Genomic DNA, 18619 nt, shown 5'->3' with positions numbered 1-18619 from the left:
GCTGTCCCAGGGCAGCTCCAGCTCGGTGCTGGTCCAGCCCCAGGCGCCAGGACAGCTCTCGGTCCCAGTCCACCCACGGTGCCGGTCCATCCCCCGATACCGGCACAGCCCCGCTGCCGGTTCATCCCCGGTACCGACCCAGCTCCGGTGCCTGTACACCCTTGGCCCGGTACATCCCCCGGTGCCAGTGCTCCCTTCCCGGTGCCAGCACATCCCCGGTGCCGGGGTACCCCCGGTACATCCCCGGTGCCGATACAGTCCCGGTGCCGGTCCCACCCCCGCCGGTGCCGGCGCATCCCCGGTGCCAGTAAAGCCCCCGCTGTCCGCGCACCCCTCTGTGCCAGTCCATCCCCGGTGCCGCTCCGTTCTCCGGCCCCGGTCCTCCCCCGGTGCCCGCCCGTCCCTCCCGGTCCCTCCCGCCCGTACCGGGGCTGCGGCGGGGCCGGCGCCGCCCGGGTCGCGCATCAGCGGCGGGGCGGCCGCGGGGCCATTTTCTGTGCGGAGCTGTCGCGAGAGCGGGGGGAGGAGGAGGAGGAGGAGGAGGAGGATGACGGGGGGAGGAAGGAACGTGCGGAAGGGCGGGCGGGGGCCTCGGGGGGGGACCCGGCCCCGCCCCGTTCCATCCCCCCCCTCCTCCCGCGGCTGCTTTTCCCGGGAGATTCTCCGCACCCCGCATCCCAGCGGCTGCGCGCAGCTCGAGCATCCCGGGGGTTGGGAGCATCCCGGGGGTTTGGGAGCATCCCGGGGGTTGGGAGCATCCCGGGGGTTTGGGAGCATCCCGGGGGTTGGGAGCATCCCGGGGGTTTTGGAGCATCCTGGGGGCTTTGGAGGAGCCCGGGAGTTTTGCAGCATCCCGTGGGTTTTGGAGGATCCCAAGGGTTTGGGGCATCCCGGGGTCTTGAAACATCCTGGAGAGGGAAAGGCATCAGCGCATCCTGAGGTTTTTGGAGCATCCCAGGGCTCTTGGAGCGTCCTGGGGTCTGGGATCCCAGGGACTTGAGCATCCTGAAGGCCTTGGAGCACCCCAGGCCTTTTGGAACATCCAGGGAGCATCCAAGGAGTCTGCCGAGTACCCCGAGGGCTTTGGAATATTCCAGGGACAGTGATCATGGAGCATCCTGAGGCTTTTGGAGGGCTTTGGAGCATCTTGGAATCCTCAGAGCATCCCGTGGCTTTTGCAGTGTCCAGGGGGCTTCAGAGCACCCTGGGGGGCTCAGATCCTGAGCCCTGTGGGAAGTTCTGGATCCCTTGGAGCATTCCAAGGCCCTCTGAGCACCCCAAACTCCTGGGAGCACCCTGAACTGGGAACACCCCTCCAGCTCCTGAGGAGCAGCCCAGGCCCCCTGGACCCTCCAGCATCCTCACAGCAACAGAAACCCCCGAGAGCCCCCCCAAGCCCCTGGAGCTCTTTGGAGCATCCAGAGCCCTCTGGAGCACCCCAGGGAGTGCCTGAGCTGGCCCCGCTCCCACCTCCCGGCAGGGTTGAACGGGATTATCCCACTGACAGCACCCACTGCCCCCCATTCCCAGCCCTCGGGAAGGGCTGGAAGGTGCAGGAAGGCGTTTCCTAAATCCCCAGAGTTTCCAAAGCTGCTATTTTTCATTAAAATAAAGCCAGACACCTCCCTCTTGCAGTCTGCAGTGCAAGGACCCCGAAAAAGCCGTGATTAGAGGGAAAAAAAAATCACCCCAAGGACTGCAGGGGCTGAAAAAGCCCATCATGGGGGAAGAGTGCGGGGCTGTGAGGAACTTGCAATCCCGTGGGGAACTTCCCATGCCAGTGGGGTTCTGCCCTCTGTTCATCCCACCCTGGAGGACACAGGCTCCCCTGAACACCGCTGGACCCCCAAATCTGAGGTGGGGAGGTCTGTGAGACATGGGAGCAGCTCCAGTGGGGGCTTGGGAGGGAGGAGGAGGAGGGCTGGGATGTGGGATTAGGGAGGAAGAGGAGGGCTGGAGTGTGGGATTAGGGAGGAGGAGGAGGGCTGGAGTGTGGGATTAGGGAGGAAGAGGAGGGCTGGAGTGTTGGATTAGGGAGGAGGAGGAGGGCGGGCTGTGGGATTAGGGAGGAAGAGGAGGGCGGGCTGTGAGGCTGAGGCCGGGCTCTGTGGGATCAGGGAGGAAGAGGAGGGCGGGCTGTGAGGCTGAGGCCGGGCTCTGTGGGGTCAGGGAGGAAGAGGAGGGCGGGCTGTGAGGCTGAGGCCGGGCTCTGTGGGGTCAGGGAGGGAGGAAGAGGAGGGCGGGCTGTGAGGCTGAGGCCGGGCTCTGTGGGGTCAGGCTGTCGTCACTTCCTCTGCGCAGGGCCCGGCGGGGGCAGCCCGATATGAGCCCGACCTTTGGGCGCTGTTCATCCCTCTCCCGGCTGGAAACCTCCCGGGGCAGCCCCGGGTGGGGCTCAGCCTCCACCCAACGCCCCCCCCCCAGCTGTCCCCCATCCTTTGGGATGTCCCCGGGGCCGGCACAGCCGAGCAGCGCGGCTGCCACGCCGAGCATCGATCCTGGCCCCACACGGGTGAGACCCCCCTGGCCCTGAGCACCGCCAGGAAAGGCTGGGGCAGCTCCGTGGGCTTTCTCTGAGAGATCCTTGGAGATTTTCCTTTGCAGGGCATGGTGACGGCACCCCGGTCCTGTGGTGCCTCGCCGGCAGCCCCCAGCGGCTGTGCTGGGCGATCCGGAGTCACACCGGAACGTGGAGGTGCCTGAGCTGGATCCTGCAAGAGCTGGATCCCTGCAAGAGCTGGTTTGTGTATTCAGCGTTTTCTGGAGGGTTCACTGTGGGAGGAACGGGGCTGCCTCTGATCTGTGTCTGCCCACGTCACAGCTTTTGTCACAGCCCCAGTGGGAAGAGGCACCAGGGTGAAATACAACCCCCAAACTCAAAATGTGAGCCGGGTTTGCCGAGTCTGCTTATTTACCATAATTACTGCAACGATTCTGTTCACGCTGCAGAGCAGTTTCAGTCCCAGCGTACGAACAAGCAGCCAGGAGCCCGTCCTTGCTGCAGGGGTGCCCCCGGCTGAAGGGGCTGTGGGATCTGGCGCTTGGCACCGGCACAGTCTGGGGAGCTCGTGAGGAAATGCTCACTCTGTGCCAGCAACTGGTGGAAAAACTTCATGGAGCCACCCCAGGGCACAGCCTCTGGAGGTCGGCTGGCAGGATGGTGACCTCCTCCTTTCCTCCAGCTCAGATCTTCTGCACATAATTCCCAGGGAAAAGCCCTTCCTTGCCGTGCAGCCGGCCTTTCCACCAGCCAGAGGCATCTGGGGAGGGGACAAGAAGGCAGGTGTGGGACAAGAAGGCAGGTGTGGTGCCAGCACGGCAGGGAGAGGAGCTGGGCAGGGCAGGAGACCGGTACCTTCCATCAGGATGTCGATGATGTCCCCCACGTTGAAGCTGAGCTCGTCCACGTCCTGCCCCATGTACTGGTAGAGCGCCCGGCACCGCGGCCCCTCCGCCTTGGGCTGGGGCTTGGGGCGCCGGGCCGGGGGCGGCCGCTGGCTCACACTGCGCCGGCGCTGCATCCTGAGGGCGGGAGGGATGTGGTGTGGGGAGGGCAGGAGGGCCTGGGCTGTGCCACAGCTGCCTCCTGCCCATCCTGCTGTCCCCCACCCGTGGGATGCTCTGTGCCTGCAGCACACCTGGGTGCTCCCAGTGCAGGGACTGGGGGAACTGGGGCAGAAGGAGCTGCACTCTCCTGCCCATCCTGCTGTCCCTCACCCCTGGCATGCTCTGTGCCTGCAGCACAGCTAAATACTCCCAGTTCAGGGACTGGGAGGAACTGGGGCAGGATGAGCCACCCATCCTGCTGTCCCCCACCCATGGGATGCTCAGTGCCTGCAGCACACCTGGGTGCTCCCAGTGCAGGGACTGGCAGGACTGGGATGCACAAAAGCCTGGGAGATGTGTCCTGCCAGCAAAGCCAGACTGCCCCACGCTGGTCCCCTCCTCAGAGGGGAAAGCATCTCCCAGCGCTGGTGGCAGTGGGAGAGGAGGATGGGGCAGGGAGAGGGACGTGGGACAGGACCTACCCGGCCACGCCCTGGTCAGGCACGTTGAGGAAGTCCATGTTGTGCTCGGATGGGGGCCGTGCCTTGGGCTGATGGCCGGCGCTGCGGGCGGGCAGAGCCGTGGCCGGGGGGCCCCGTGTCTGCTTCTGGGGCATCTTGTAGGTGTCCCTCTGGGCCCGGCCATCGCCGCGGGAGATTTGGGGGCCCCCGTTCCTGCAGGCTCCTGGAAGACCCCATCCCGGCAGGGTGCATTACAGGGGGGCCACGCACAGCCTGCACCCCTGGGTGTCCCCCACCCTGCTACCCCCTCCTCACCTCCGGGTGCTGGTGGGGCACTTCGGGAAGGTGCTGGATGCCTGCTGCCACCTCTGCCCTGTGCTGCCCCCTTCCTTGTGGGCTCTGGGGGGACACAAGCCCCCCGTTAGGTGACAGTCCTCAGAGCCAGCTGTAGGGGCTGTCCCCCCCCATTTGTTCCCCGTTCCCCAAAGGTCCCCATGCTGCCCCATCAGCAGAGCAGAAATGGGTCCTTCCCAGGGGAGACACAAACCCCACAGGGCACACCCAGCTCACCCCAGTGCTCCCTGGCCTCCAGGTGTGCCCTGTGACCCCAGCGCTCCTGTGTCCCCCCTGTGCCACCCCCCGGTGCCCTGGCACTCACTGGCATTCCTGGGGAGCCCATCCCCGATGCTGACCGTAAGGGTTTTGCCTCCAGCTTTGAGGGCGGCCACATCGCCCTGTCCTCTGATGAAGGTGACGTTGCGGGTGCCACCGCCGCCCCAGCCCGCCTTCTTCACCCGAAACTGTAGTCTGGGGGCAAGAGAAGCCTTGAGGCTGTTGTGACAGGAGCCTGTCCTGCCTTGTCACCTCTCCTGGCCTCCATCCTTACGTGTCCTTGAAGGAGAGGGGCAGCTTGGAGCGGGTGAGCTCCTCGAAGCGTTTGCACAGGAGGCTGATCAGCTCCGTCTTGAAGATGGACTCCAAGAAATTGTCGGCCTCATTCTCGTGGAGGATGAAGAAGTCGTCCTGCCTGGTGCTGGGGGAGCAACCAGGGGTGTCAACCCCACCATGGCTGGTGCCAGCTGGGCTGGGGGGGATTTGGGGATCCTGTTGGGCTTGGGCCCACGCCAAGGAAATGTGGGGGGAGATTTGGCTGGAAAATTCCCTGGCTTCTGCAAAGCACCCGTGGGGAGCCTCCTCCTCAGAGCCGGGGATGAGGGGCTGGGGGGCATGGAGAGGCTGCTGGAGGTGAGAGGGGAGGCCCAGCCATGGGGACCCCCACATGCAGAGCCCCTGTAAGGGACACACCTCAGCGAGACGCCGCTCACCGCCTGCAGCTCCACCTTCTTCTTGAGCACCTCCTTGATCTGCCCCTTCTCAGGCCCCTTCTTCACCTTCTCCCGCCCGATCAGGTAGAAGTACTTGGGGGTGAGGATGAAATCCCGCTTGATAGGCTGGGAAAGGGCAGGAGAAGGGGGTGAGGGGGTTTTTCTGGGAGGCACAAGCCCCACACACACCCATCCCACCCGAGGGAAGCCACCAGGAGCTGCAGCCCCAGCCCCAGGTGTGTCCTGGTACCTTGAACCTGCGGTCGTATTTGGTGATGGAGTCGGCGAAGTCGATGCGCTCCCGCTTGGCCAGGAACTGCCGCAGCTCCGGCCTCTCCTCCATGCCCAGGTAATCCCCCACGAAATTCCTGTTGATGCTGTTCCTCCGCCGCTCCTTGAAGTTGTAGAGGATGCTGGCGGCTGGGAGGGACCCCAGAGAGGGGCAGGTCGGACGAGGCTCTGTGCTGGTGGTCAGAGCCACCCCAAACCAACTCTGGGAACTGTCACATGGATCATGGCAGCAGAAGTGGGGCTTGTTTCATGCCATGGGAGGGATCCCAGCTGCTTGAGCTTGGCTGGCTTTGAAACTCATTAATTGCCCTCAATAAACCTTGTGCTGTGGGGGGGAGGGATGGACCCAGCTGTTTTCTGGGTTTTGATTTATTCTGCGTGCATGGGAGGGTGGGAAAACCCTTGATGGGGTCAGGCCGGGACCAGTGGCTTGTCCCACCCTTCTGCCAACACTGACTCCCAGCTACTCCCCCCCATCCCTGTGCAGGCCGTGAAATGCAGAGTGAGACAGTGCAAGGATCCCAGGGCTGGAAACAGGAGCAGGAAATCTGTGCTCTGCTTTCAGAGTGGGAAAAGACTCCCAACAACTCCTGGGCCAGTTCATCACCTAATCACCATTAATGCCATGATTAGGAGCCAGGCTGCTGCTCTGCCAGCTGGGCTGTCCCAGTGAAAGGCACCCTGAAAACGCTGCTGGGGTGGCACTGTCCCTGTCCCTGCCCAGCCTTACCCTCCTCTCTCATCTGCTCGTATTTGCGGATGGCGATGTGCCGGCGCCACGCCTTCTGGATCACCCGGGCGAAGCTGTCAAACTTCCTCTCCCGCATCTCCTCGAGCAGGAAGAGCTGCGAGGGACAGGCAGTGCTGAGCCAGGACACCCCAAACCCTCCCCCAGTGGTGCCCAGCCATGGGCAGTGTCCCCCAGTGTGGAGTCCCTTGAACACCTCAGGGGAATTCCCAGGGTCTTGCCTTGGAAGGATTTACCATAGAGTCTTCCCTGCCCAGGCCGAAGGAAAGCCCTCCCCCAAGGTGCCTTGCACACTGTGGTCTGCCCCAGTCTCTCATCTCATCATCTCATCTCATCTCATCTCATCTCATCTCATCTCATCTCATCTCATCTCATCTCAATCTCATCTCATGCCCCCGGTTCTTGCGTTTTCTCCTTTCCCTGTTTCCCTCTTGGTGGTGGCGTCCCTGGTGGCCGGCTCTGTGTCCCCTATAGGTCACTGACCTTTGCCCTGCCCCTTGTACGGCCCCTGTGCCCTCAAACCATTGGCTCCCGAGCCCTATTTAGGCCTGTGCACAGCACATGCCAAGGTCTTTAGCCCTGATTTTCCTTCAGCACCAGGAATAAACCTTTGCTGGAACTGACCACACAAAGGCCCTTCTTTCCCCTCTTTGCTCAGCTCGCCGGCGTGTGTGGTGTGTGAGCTTGGCTGCTTTGCCTGAATTCCCCCCAAGCTGCTTTCCCACAGGAGATGCTTTTTGGGATGTAGGTAGCAGCTCCACCATTAAAAAGCACACTGCTGCACCCCAGAGGCCAGGGCCACCCACCGACTCGGGGTTCTTGACGAACACCTTGCTCTGGCCCATCTGGTACTGGTCTGGGTCCATGTTGACCGAGCGCAGCAGGTGCTGCACCCCTTGGCGCTCGTCCCCGCGCCACGACGGCCACGTCTCGGGGGTGAGGATGGCATAGCTGTGGGGAGAGATCAGGGTCACAGAACCCACAATGGTTTGGGTGAGAAGGGACCTTAAAGCCCGTCCAGTGCCACCCCTGCCATGGGCAGGGACACCTGCCACTGTCCCAGGCTGCTCCAAGCCCCATCCAACCTGGCCTTGGGAACTTGCGGGGATCCAGGGGCAGCCACAGCTGTGCCAGGGCCTCCCCACCCTCACAGCCAACAATTCCTGCCCAGTCTCCCATCCAGCCCTGCCCTCTGGCAGTGGGAAGCCATTCCCTGTGTCCTGTCCCTCCATCCCTTGTCCCAAGTCCCTCTCCAGCTCCCTTTAGTCCCTGGAAGAGGCTCTAAGTCTCGCCGAAGCCGTCTCCTCTCCAGCTTGAACATCCCCACCTCTCTTCACCTGTGAAGCTGTGCCAGGGCCCCCCCACGCCCAGAGGGAGGAATCTGCTCCTGCTGAGGTGCTGTGGGATCTGCCAGCCCCGCTCACCGTTGCAGGAACTTGTGGAAGAGGCGGCGGTAGGCAAACCCTGCCCGGCGCACCCGGATGTTCTCCTTCAGCCCCAGGTACTCCACCTGGTGCTTCACCCTGAGCAGCAGGGAGGGACAAGGTGAGATGACAGGCTAGGAGGCGACATAAAGGTGCACCTAAAGAGCACAACGTGTCCCCACACGCTCCTTGTGCTTCCCTGGGTTTGTGGACAGCTTGGAGGGACCAGCGCAGGGCTGCAGCTTTTTGGAGGAAAGCTGGTCCTGGTCACATCTCCATGGCCAGGTCCAGTTCCCTGGGCTCTGTGGGCTCCCTGTTACCTGCTCTCCTCCCAGTCCCGGGGTTTTTTGGTCTCGTTGGGTTTGATGCAGCGGATGTAGTGTGGGGTGCACTTCATGAGCGTGTTCACCAGGTCGTTGGCCTGTTTCTGGTGCAAGGATCGACCTCTGTAGCATCAAAGGGGGTGGTGGGAGCACCGCCCCTGCCACCGCCCCAGAGGCAGCTGCTGCTCTGCAGCCCATGGGACACACCTTGATTTTGGAGCCCGCGGTGGTCGGTCGTCCCTTTTTGTCAGAATCAAGTTTTTCTGGGAAAAGCATCCGGATGAAACCGCTGGAAGGGAGGTGACAGTCCCCAGGTGAGAGCTGCCAGGCTCCCCAGGCTCAGCATGGCCTGGGCTGGGGCCAGCTCCAGCTCTGCCTTCTGCTGCTGGGAAATCCTCTAGTGTGGGGCTGAGTCCCTCCTCCCTGACCACCCCCAGGAGCAGGAGCAGGAGCAGGAGCAGGAGCAGGAGCAGGAGCAGGAGCAGGAGCAGGAGCAGGAGCGGGAGCGGGAGCGGGAGCAGGAGCAGAGCTGGTGGATGATCCCACTCTGCCCAGCCCTGCAATCCTGGGATACCCTGGTGCCCCCGAGGCCATGCAGGACTGAGCACCCCAAGCTGTGACGCCCACAAAGGCAGGACCAGCCTTTCAAATGTGGATGTTGAGGACTCTGCCCTTTCCCCCAGCCCTTTTGGGGTGCCCCAGGTGCCCAGCACTGCCAGACTCACTATTCACTGCTCTGCATGAGCTCGATGAGGTCGGTGAAGAGCACGTCCCGGTTGCGCTCGCAGAAGCCGTTCACGTCATAGGACACCTGGGGACAGGAGGGGACCTCAGCTGCGGTGGGTGGGGCTGTGGGGTGCAGGGTGTGGGGTTTGGGGTGCCCTGCCCACCTTGCCAGCGTAGTGGTGGATGATAAAGCCCGAGTTCCAGCTGTTGAAGTGCTCGTGGGTGCCCACGGCTGCCTGCAGCTTCTGCAGCAGGGTCTGGTCGGCGCCCTCGCCCGTGGCGTGCATGGTGGCACACACGTCATCCAGGACACTCATGATCCCAGGAGGGTTCTGGGACAGGGAAGGGGAAGCCATGGGTGGGGCAGGGCCCAGTCCTGCACCTCGTCACAGCTGCTTCATGCTGAGCCACAGCTTAGAGCTGGTGCCCTCCCAAGGGTGCTGCAAGTGCCCAAGGCCAGGCTGGATGGGGCTTGGAGCACCCTGGGATAGTGGAAAATGTCCCTGCCCAAGGCAGGGAGTGGGACAAGATGGTCTTTAAGGTTCCTCCTAACCCAAACCAGTCTGGGATTCTCTGCTGCTGGGCAGGACCAGCTTTTGCCACCTCAACAACCCACCCAGGGCCTGTCCCTGGGTGCCTCTGCTCCCCAAAGAGCCTCCCCAGCAGAGAGGGCCCCACTCACCAGCTTGTTCTCTATCAGGTCACACACCACCTTGTTGTTGAAGTACTGGATCTGTGTCCACTTGATCCCCTCCTGCACATATTCCTCCTGGGGAAGCACAGGGAGAGCTGGCTGAGCCCCGAGTCCCTGGGATGTCCTGCAGGCCCCCTGCTCCAGCTGTGCTCTGGGGAGGAGGGGGTGCAGGAATTGGGGTGCTGGCACAGCCCCACAGCCCCCAGCCCAGCCCCCCGTACCTGCTCTGCCTTCAGGGTCAGCTCGATGAAGATCTGCTGCAGCTTCTCGTTCACAAAGTTAATGCAGAACTGCTCAAAGCCATTTTTCTGCATGAAAGATGGAAGAGAAAATGGTGCTGAGTTGTCTTCTGCTCCTCTGGCTCATGGGGGGGGGGACCCCAACCAGCAGCGCTTGGGTGCTCCTGCAGGGACCCTTCTCAGGCCCAGCTGATCCAGGTGCTGTCCTTGCTGCGGGAGCAGGGCAGGACATTCCCAGCAGAATTCCACACACACCTGGAATATCTCGAAGCCGTAGATGTCCAGCACGCCCACGCTGTACTCCTCGTACGGCTTCTGCATCGCCCGGTTGATGGACTGTGGGGACAGAGGGGACAAGGTGGGGACAGGGTGGTGGGATTGGCTGTCTCCTGGAGCAGGGGGTGACTGTCCCCTCTGAGGATCCCCACACACCTCCACAAGGAAGTCGAAGACGCGGGCGTAGAGCCCCTTGGCCAGGGCGTCCCGGGTGTAGGCCGCCTGCTCCACGTTGAGGGTGACGGTGATGGACTCGGAGCGGCCGCCCCACTTGCTGTCCATTTTCCTGCTGGTGACCTTCTCGTTGAGGCGCTCCTGGTCGACCCCCAGCAGGTAGGCAGGGAAGGCCAGGGCTGGGCAGAGCGGGGCTGGTCAGGGCTGTGTCCTCCCCACCTGGCTCCAGCCACGGTTGAAACCCTCAGCCCCATCCAAGTGTGAAGGACAGCAACGGGACAATGACAGGGGACACGGGATGGGTCCTTCCTCCCCCAAAGTGACACCTGGCATCTGTCCCTTGGCTAATCCAGCTCTGGCTGAGCCATTCGCTTGCTGCCTCAGTTTCCCCACGTCTAATCTGGGGAAGGTGCTGATGCTGCTTCCCTCCTCTGCCAGGGGATTTGTGACACAGCCAGTTTCCCACTCATTCCTGAGGGTCCCTGGGACCGCCCCCACCTGTCCCCTGGAGCCACCTGGCCACTCACAGTCAGCGTTCTCCACCCGGGCGTAGTTGCCTTCCTCACGGAAGCTGATGTTGCCCAGGTGCAGGATCCCTGCCACGATCTGCAGCACCAGCTGCTGGTCCTCGCCGCGGATGCCGATGACCTGCATGGCGTTCTGGGGGTGCACAAACCCCCTGAGCCCCTGCCCAGCCCCAGAGCTTTTGGGGACTCCCCTCCTTCCCTCCCTCCCAGGCACTCACCATGGTCTCGTGGAAGTCGCTGCGGTCATCTGTGCCCTCCACCTGGTAGGTGTCTGTCTGGTTCAGGTAGAAGTAATAATCTGGGCTCATGATGCCCAAGTTCTGCCGCTGCTCTTGGGATGCCCCTTGGATGAGCTGGGAGGGGGACAGAGGGCTGTGGTCACCCCAGCTCCTGGTCCCCCCCTGCAGCCTGGTGGCTCCAGGCCCCCCCCATACCTGGTAGTAGATGTGGAAATTCCGCTCGCACTCGTTCTGGCTCACCACGCGCGACTTCTCCAGCAGGAAGTTGGAGATCTTGCCCCCGTCGGGTTCTCCGCCCCGGCTGAACTGGATCTCGAAGTATTTTCCCTGCTCCGGCACAGATCCTGCTCAGAGCCCTGGCCCTGCCTCAGGGGATTCCTCATTGCCCCCAAACCCTTCCCCACCACACCAGGAGCTTTGCTGGGACGTGCAACCCCTGGCCGAAGACTTTATGGGTTCGGTGGAGACCTCATCCCTCCCTCAACTGCCCAAAAGGAGGTTGGGGACAAGTGGGGTTGGTCTCTTCTCCCAGGTAACAGGATGAGAGGAAAAGGCCTCACACTGCCCCAGGGGAGATTTAGATTGGATATAAGGAAAAAATTCTTCACTGAAAGGCTGGTCAGGCATTGGAACAGACTGTGGAGGCGTCACCATCCCTGGAGGGATTTAAAAGCTGTGTGGATGTGTCACGTGGGGACGTGGCCCTGTGGTGGCCTTGGCAGTGCTGGGGGAATGGCTGGACCTGATCTGAAAGCTCAACTTTCCACCCCGGCTGGTTCAATGGTTCTGCTGCCGTGCTGACCCCCTGCACATGCCCTGCGACTTACAAAGCGGCTGGAATTGTTGTTCCGGACAGTTTTGGCATTTCCAAAGGCCTCCAGCAGCGGGTTGGACTGCAGGATGATGTCCTTCACGTGCTGGGGACAGAGGAGGGGAGGGCTCAGCACAGCCGTGTCCCACTCCAGGCCTGGGGACAGACCTGAGGCTTTACATGTCCCCAGGCCTGGAGTGGCTGCTCCGTGTGTCACCATCAGGTTGGGGTTGGGGGCCGGGGTGGTGGGGATCAGGTGGGAGGTGAAATGATGAGTGGCAGGGGAGACAACAGACCTACCTGGACTTTCTCCCCACCCCCAGACACTTTGGAGATGTAGCCCATGATGTATTTTGCTGCCACCGTTTTCCCAGCTCCGCTTTCCCCGCTGCACAAATGGCAAAGCAGAGGAGATGTGAAATGGCCCCACCAGAGCCACCCGTCCTGGGGGCTTTGGGGTGGGTCCTGGAGCAGGACCAGGGGCTGACAGCGAGTTTTGGGGACTGTGGCCACCCCCTTGGACGGGGCTGCCCAGGGCTGTCAGTGTGAGCAGAGTGTGGCTCGGTGAGGAGCTGCTCCAGGAGATGTCAGATTTCTCGTCACCGGATTTAGAAGTGGAGGAGGGGGACTTGGGAGCCTCAGAGGGAAGTCTGACCTTGCCCCACATCCTGAGCATTTCCCTTGCAACACTGCCCTGGAGAGCTGCATTGCACAAGGCTCTGTCCCTGCCCGGGACACCCCCGGTCACAGCCTTGCCTGTCCCTCCAGACACCCCAGAGCCCAGGAGCCAACTCTTCAGCCACCTCTTCGCTGGGAAAGCCCAGGCTGGGGAGAAGGGGTGGTGGGGACAGATGTCCCCCAGGGGCAATGACAGCCCAGCTGTGCCCCGGTGTCCCCCAGTACCTGATGATGACACACTGGTTCTCCCCGTCGATCAGCATGTTCCGGTACATGTTGTCAGTCAGGGCGTAGATATGGGGGGGATTTTCATACTGGGCCTGACCAGGGGACAGGGACAGAGGGCTGAGCACTGGGCAGCCCCCAGCTGCCCTCCCCAAGCCCCCTTAACTGCCCACAGGGAAACCAGCCTCATCACACTGACCCCAAACAGGGGACAAGGACAGCAGTGCTGGGCTCAGAGCAACCCCCAGCTCCCCAAATCCCCCTCACTCTGCCCAGGTGGGAATCAGCCTCTTCCCACAAACACCAGTTCATCAGCAGCGTGGCCGGTGTTTTCCAGCTCTCCCCTCCTCCTTGGGAAGCTCGGCTGGGGCAGAGCCGCTCCGGCTGTATTTTACCATGTTTGGGTTTCTCTAGTGAGCATTTCTGAGCTGAATTCCCCAGGAATGTGGATTTGCTGCTGGGTCTCTTGTTGGGAGCACTGACCCCTGCAGCAGCCAAGGGGCTGGGGAGGATGGGGACCCTCAGGGGACGCCCCCCTGGGAGTTTGCACGGAATTAACCCCCGATTGCCCCCGGGGCAGCCTCACCGCGCCCTGGTACAGCTCGATCTCGCGGTCGGTGAAATACGGCATCTGCTTGAAGGGGTTCACGGAGATCAGCACGGGCCCGATGTAGGTCTGGGCAGCAGGTCAAGGGCCGTGTGTCCTTCCCATGTGCCCCCTTCCCACTGCCCGATCCCACCCCGGAGGCAGGGAGCTGGTGATGGGGTCCCTGCCACGAGGGTTTCCAGCTTGGCACAGGCAGAGCTCTGCTGCCCTGACCCGGGGCACTCCTGGAGCTTCCTCGGCCCCGGAGTGTCCCCTGCAGTGTGAGGGGTGCAGGAGCATCCTCTCAATTCCCTGGGCTGAGGATCGGCTCCAAAAGCTTCTCCAGCATCCCTGGAATCCACCCTCTGCTCACACTCCGTTTGCAGCTTTTCCAGCAGGAGTCCATCCTGATTTTACGTCCGGGGAAACTGAGGCACAAAGAGGAGAGGAACCGCGTCTCCTGCCTTTCCCTGCGCACCTGCCACTCTGCTGCCCTTCCTGCACCATCCCCAAGTCACTCAGTGCGGGCAGGGCCATGGAAAAGCAGGGAATTGCACCTGGAAATGGTGCGGCAGCGGGATGGGGATGAGCCCCCAGCGGGGAGAGGAGATGGAGGTTGGGGACGGAGCCCTGCAGGTGGGGTTATCCCAAGCCTTTGATGTCCTGTTTGTGTCCCACCTGCCGGTGGGGCAGGGGGACGGCGGCCAAAAGGAGCTCTTCTGGGAAATGCAGAAGCTTGGGACGTTGAGTCATGACTGGACTGGAGCCCTGCGTGCAGCAGCGCAGAAAAAAGGAAGAGAGAGACTGCGTGGGGTATTGTTCCCCTCAAAAAAAAAAAAAAACCAAAAAACCCCAACCAAATCAAAAAACCCAAAAAAAGCCAACCCGAGAACAAGCCCCAAACGCTTGTAAAGCCCCAGGGCTGTGGGGGGAGGCGGCTGAGTCACAGCCGGGACAGCCAGCATCGCCTTGTAAGGACAGGGCCACATCTCCGGGGGAAATGGGGCGGCGTGGGCAGCAGCCTCAGCCCCGCCGAGCCCCCCCGTGCGCGGCCGTGCCCTCGGGGCTCTGCTCCTTGTCCCCAGCAGGGCCAGCCCTGGCGAGCAGGAGTGCTGCCAGGGCACCGAGCTGGCCACGGCCGCAGGCAGGGGTGCGGTGAGCAGGGTTGGGGACACGTCCCTGTCCTCCCCCAGAGCTGTGGTGCTCAGCAGCGCCAGCTCCGCGGTGGCAGCAGGGAGCTGAGCCAGCTCCGTGTCCCCTGCGCTGGGACGGTGTCCCCAATGTCCCGGCACCTCCTCCCCGTACCTGCAGGGATGCTCCTGCTCCATCCGGGGTTTGCCTGGATTTCTGGGGGGTTCAGAGCAGCCAGGACGTGCTGTGGGCGTCGCTGGGGGTGGGTGACAGCAACGGGGGACAGTGGTCACTGCTGCCACCCCGGTCACAGGCAGTGTGCAGGAACAGGGGGAGGTGAGGGTGAGGGGCTTTTCTCGGGGCTTTGTGGCTACAAATGAAGGAGCACAGTGGGTCCTGCAGCGTGGCAGGACAGGGGGTTTGCTTGTTGTGACTCTGCCGAGCTCAGCTCGGCAACGGCGACATTCCCGTCCCAATCCTGTCCCCGCAGGGCACAGGACACGCTGCAAGCGCTGGGACAGCTGCAGTTTGTCCCACGTCCTGACAAAACCTTGATGGCCATCCCTGCCGCTCCCCGTGCCCGTCCCCACCGCCTGGGGAAGGATACGAAGATGAAATCATCCATGAAACGCTTCTTGAGGTTCTCCACGATGGCCTCCTCGGAGATCTTGGACAGCAGCACCATGTCGTCCACGCCGCTCTGCTTGACATTGTGGCTCTGCCAGTGGAAGCGCTCCTTGCTGCCCTGAGGGGACAGGGACACAGCCACTGTGCCGGGGCCACCTCCTGCCACCAGGGCTGGCTGTGACCCCCCGAGGTGCCAGCAGCTGGGACCGGTCCCCGGCTCGGCTGTCACTCCAAACCTCGTGGTGCAAAGGGAGGGGTTTGGCCAAGCTGGGGACTCGCAGAGCTCAAAATTCGGCGCTCTGGGGCTTGTCCCAACCCTCTGGGTCCCTCCTCACCTCCTGGCACCTGCAGAGGAGCAGACAGGACCTGCCCCAGCCCTGCTGCTCCTCACGCAGGCTAATGAAGCACTAACGAAGCAGTTGATGCACAGACTGATAATGAGCCCGAACAACGCAGGGGAAGGGTGGGGGTGGCATCCTCTGCACCCCCACATCCTCCTTGCACCACCGTGCCCCTGTTCCCCTTCCTCCTGCCCAGGGAGGTGCCAGCACCCTCTGCCCAGCCGTCCCCAGCTCACCCAGCTCTGTCCCGTGGGGGCCGTGAGGCAGTGGCAGAGCTGGGCTGTGATTTCAGCCCTTGTGGGGTGAACACAGCCCTGGGCTGGGAGGGGGGGATTTCATCGTGCAGAACCCACCCACAGGCCTCTCCTTGCCCTCGATGTCCCCACAGACAGGCTGGGCACAGCTGTGGTGCCCCTGTGGCCCCCGGCACGGTGCCCAGGAGGGGACACCCTGTGGGGACTGGTCTGTGGCCCCTCTTTCCCCATGCCCGCGGTTCCTCTTTCACCCCCCCATGCTCCTGTCACCGATTTCACTTCTCCCCCATCAGCCCTGGCCTCTTTCCATTTCCCTTTTCTTCTTCTCTTCCCCTTTTGCTTGATTTTCCTGCCGGTTCTCAAGATTTCAGGGCTCTGCGTCCCGACACCTTTGCAGGCTCCTGGCAGCCTCTCATTTTCTTTGGGTGACCCCAGCCCCTCACAGCCCCCCTGGGGTGTCTGTCACAATCAGGTGCTGCTCCCCTGCCCACCTCTCTCCTCACTGGGCTCTGCAATCCCAAACACCCCTTGTGCCCCCTCTCCAAACCCCAAATGCAAGTCAAGCCCATGTAGCTGCTGAAGGGGTTTTTGTCTGTGTTGTCCCACCACCTTTTTGTGGGGTGCGCAGAGCTGGGTCAGCTCAGGGGGCTCAGGGAGCCCAGGGCTGCTCACACAGCCTGAAATCACCCAGGGAGCTTCTCCTCTTCCTCCTTTTCCTTGCCTTCATCCTAATATCCCCTAGGAAATCCAGCTGGATAAACACAGGCAGGCTCAGCCATCCTCTCCAGGTCTCTGTGGTGTCACCCAGAAGCTGCCAGGGACCCCAGGAGCTGCCCGGCTTCACCCCAACCAGCCCCAAACCCTGGGCTTCAAGAGGAGAAGAGTGGGAAGAGCCCATGGGCAGCCAAACACCTCTGTGCCCTGTCCCCATCACCCCAAACCTGCTGGCACAGGCACCCTGGGCTGCTGAGGAGGCCAAATTAAGGCGAAAGGAGCATTTCCTTCAGTGAGAGCTCAAAGCCCGTGAGCTGACACTCAGAGATTCTCCTTCAGCCACACAACTCCTCAGAGCAGTCAGTGGTGAGGGTGTTGGCACCTTCTCTTCCTCTGGGCCAGCTCAGGGGCTTTCCTGGCTCTGCTGGGGCACCTGGGGCAGCCCAGCTGGGAGGAAAACACCAGCTCACAGGTGCTAAATGAAGGGTTTGGCCTGGGGAACTGCAGAGCTCTGGCTGTTCCTGTCTGGCTTCCCTGAGCATGTCATGGAGGGTTTGCAGGGCCAGGGCTCACTAAAAATTCAGGTAAAATCTGACTAAAATGAGGATGAAGAGGAATTAGGATCCCTTAAAGCTCTGGAGTTGCCCCAGCTCGGTGCCCAGAGAGCTCCCATGGGATGGGGCTGTAGGTGACATCCCTGTGGGGACTGGGAGCACAAGTTAATTTGCTCCCAGAGGTTTGGGGTAGCAGTTTCTCCTTCCCCTGCTCTGTCCAGTCCCCTCTGTCCAGTCCCCAGGCCAAAGCTGCCCAGAGAAGGGCACCTGGCCCAAGCCATTCCATCCTCATGCCAGGCAGGGAGAAGCTTTTGTCCCCTCTCCATCTCCCAGGTGCCCTTGGCAGCCCCTGTGCAAGAGGGACTTGGCTCCAAAGGTGGCAAGGTGACACCTGAGGAGCCCCTCAGCACCCCCAGCTGTGGGACAGGGACTGTCCCCACCCCTGTGCAGGGGGCCAGGACGCTCCTGGCACTCAGACAGGATCTCTGGGCAGGAAGGGGAGCAGCCCTGTGGCAGCACTTACAAAATATCGTGTTTTCTTGAAAGCTGCGGTCTAAACCACAAGAGAAAATATGCAGCTCTGAGCAAGGAGCAGATGCAGCCCTAAGTGGCACCTTTGGAGTTGAGGCAGGCCAAGCCCAGAAGCACCAACACCTTAAAACCACAGGAAGCCTTGCGAGGAGCAGCATGTTTGTCCCATCCCTGTCACAGGCAGGCACAGGCAGGAGCTGGGGCTGGGGCTGGCCCTGGAGCGGGGCCTGGCAGGGTCAGGGTCACGGCTGCAGAGTCCTTTTGTCCTCCAGGAACCCAGAGAACAGCTTCAGGTGGCAAGGAGGGGACAGTGTAATTGTCTTTGGGGACAGCTTCTGAGCAGCCTCTCGGAGGTGACAGCCACAAGTGTGGGTGGCAGAAGGTTCAGCTGCAGTCTGGCCACTGTCCCCTTCCTGTCGGAGCGTAAATTGCTGGGGACATACAGCATCACACCAAGGGACACAGGAAGCAGAGCTGAGGGCTGTGGCAGCTCTTTACCCCATGTCTGAGCATCTTCCTAATTTTGAGAGCTTTCATCTTCCTCTTCTGCCTCCAGATCAACTTCCCAAAGTGGCTGCTGTCCTCCCTGCAGCCCCTGTCCCCTGCAAGGCCTGACCACGGGCACCAGCACCCAGAGGGTCCCTCCTGGCCTGGGCCACGTGGCTGCCACCCCTCTGCCCCACCAGCACCACCAGTGCTGGGACCAGCAGCACCACTGGGAGCACAATTTGTCCCGTGGGTACCACGGCAGTGACAGCAAAATCCAAACGTCCCTGTGTCAGCACAGACCCATCCCCATCCCCATCCCCTGGCTGTCCCCACCCTGTCCCGGGGGACACCAGCACCGCACACCCAGCCCAGTGCCTCAGCCAGCCCTGTCCCCAAGCTGGGGAACACTGTCCCCTCGGCAGCAGGGACAGGGGGCAGGCCCCTGGCCCCTCCCAGAGCAGCAAGGGACCAGGCTGAGTACGGGGAAGGGCAGGGCTGAGGTGGCAGCAGTAGGAGGTGACACCCAGGGTGGCCCGAGGGGAGCAGGGTGGGTCCCCAGGAGGGCCCTGCTGGCACTCACCATGCTGTCCCCGTGTCCCTCCCCAGGCAGGGCTGCTCGGGGCTCCTGTCACCGGCGGCCTGGGGCCATCCCTGAGCACTCGAGTTTTGCCTCTCTGCTGCACCC

General features: G+C 62.4%; 1 protein-coding gene across 2 annotated transcripts; it reads right to left on the bottom strand.

The window, feature by feature from the left end:
• Window positions 1–1637: 1637 nt before the first annotated feature.
• On the bottom strand, window positions 1638–18619 carry MYO1F (myosin IF). Of its 2 annotated transcripts, XM_066205544.1 has the most exons (28): window positions 18515–18619; window positions 15032–15169; window positions 13294–13383; window positions 12708–12802; window positions 12105–12192; window positions 11821–11910; window positions 11189–11320; window positions 10973–11107; window positions 10755–10887; window positions 10210–10406; window positions 10033–10113; window positions 9760–9846; window positions 9527–9613; window positions 9009–9176; window positions 8844–8929; window positions 8326–8407; window positions 8116–8222; window positions 7796–7894; window positions 7178–7322; window positions 6354–6468; window positions 5583–5752; window positions 5313–5458; window positions 4894–5040; window positions 4666–4814; window positions 4323–4406; window positions 4029–4230; window positions 3356–3522; window positions 1638–3260 (listed from the first exon to the last, which is right to left on the bottom strand). In XM_066205544.1, exons 1-28 carry the CDS (start codon window positions 18515–18517, stop codon window positions 3184–3186), a joined length of 3300 nt encoding a protein of 1099 aa, XP_066061641.1. In that variant the 5' UTR covers window positions 18518–18619; the 3' UTR covers window positions 1638–3183. The 2 variants fall into 2 exon arrangements, with proteins under 2 accessions (XP_066061641.1, XP_066061642.1); XM_066205545.1 differs by lacking the exon at window positions 1638–3260 and having other exon boundaries at window positions 3407–3522; window positions 4700–4814.

Source organism: Chamaea fasciata, unplaced genomic scaffold, assembly GCF_029207755.1.
Source record: "Chamaea fasciata isolate MVZ Bird 193981 ecotype frontalis unplaced genomic scaffold, bChaFas1.0.hap1 SCAF_28, whole genome shotgun sequence".
In the NCBI taxonomy this organism is placed as follows: Eukaryota; Metazoa; Chordata; class Aves; order Passeriformes; family Sylviidae; genus Chamaea; species Chamaea fasciata.
Note: the sequence above shows the minus strand (reverse complement) of the source record. Positions and strands in the feature narration are given on the sequence as shown.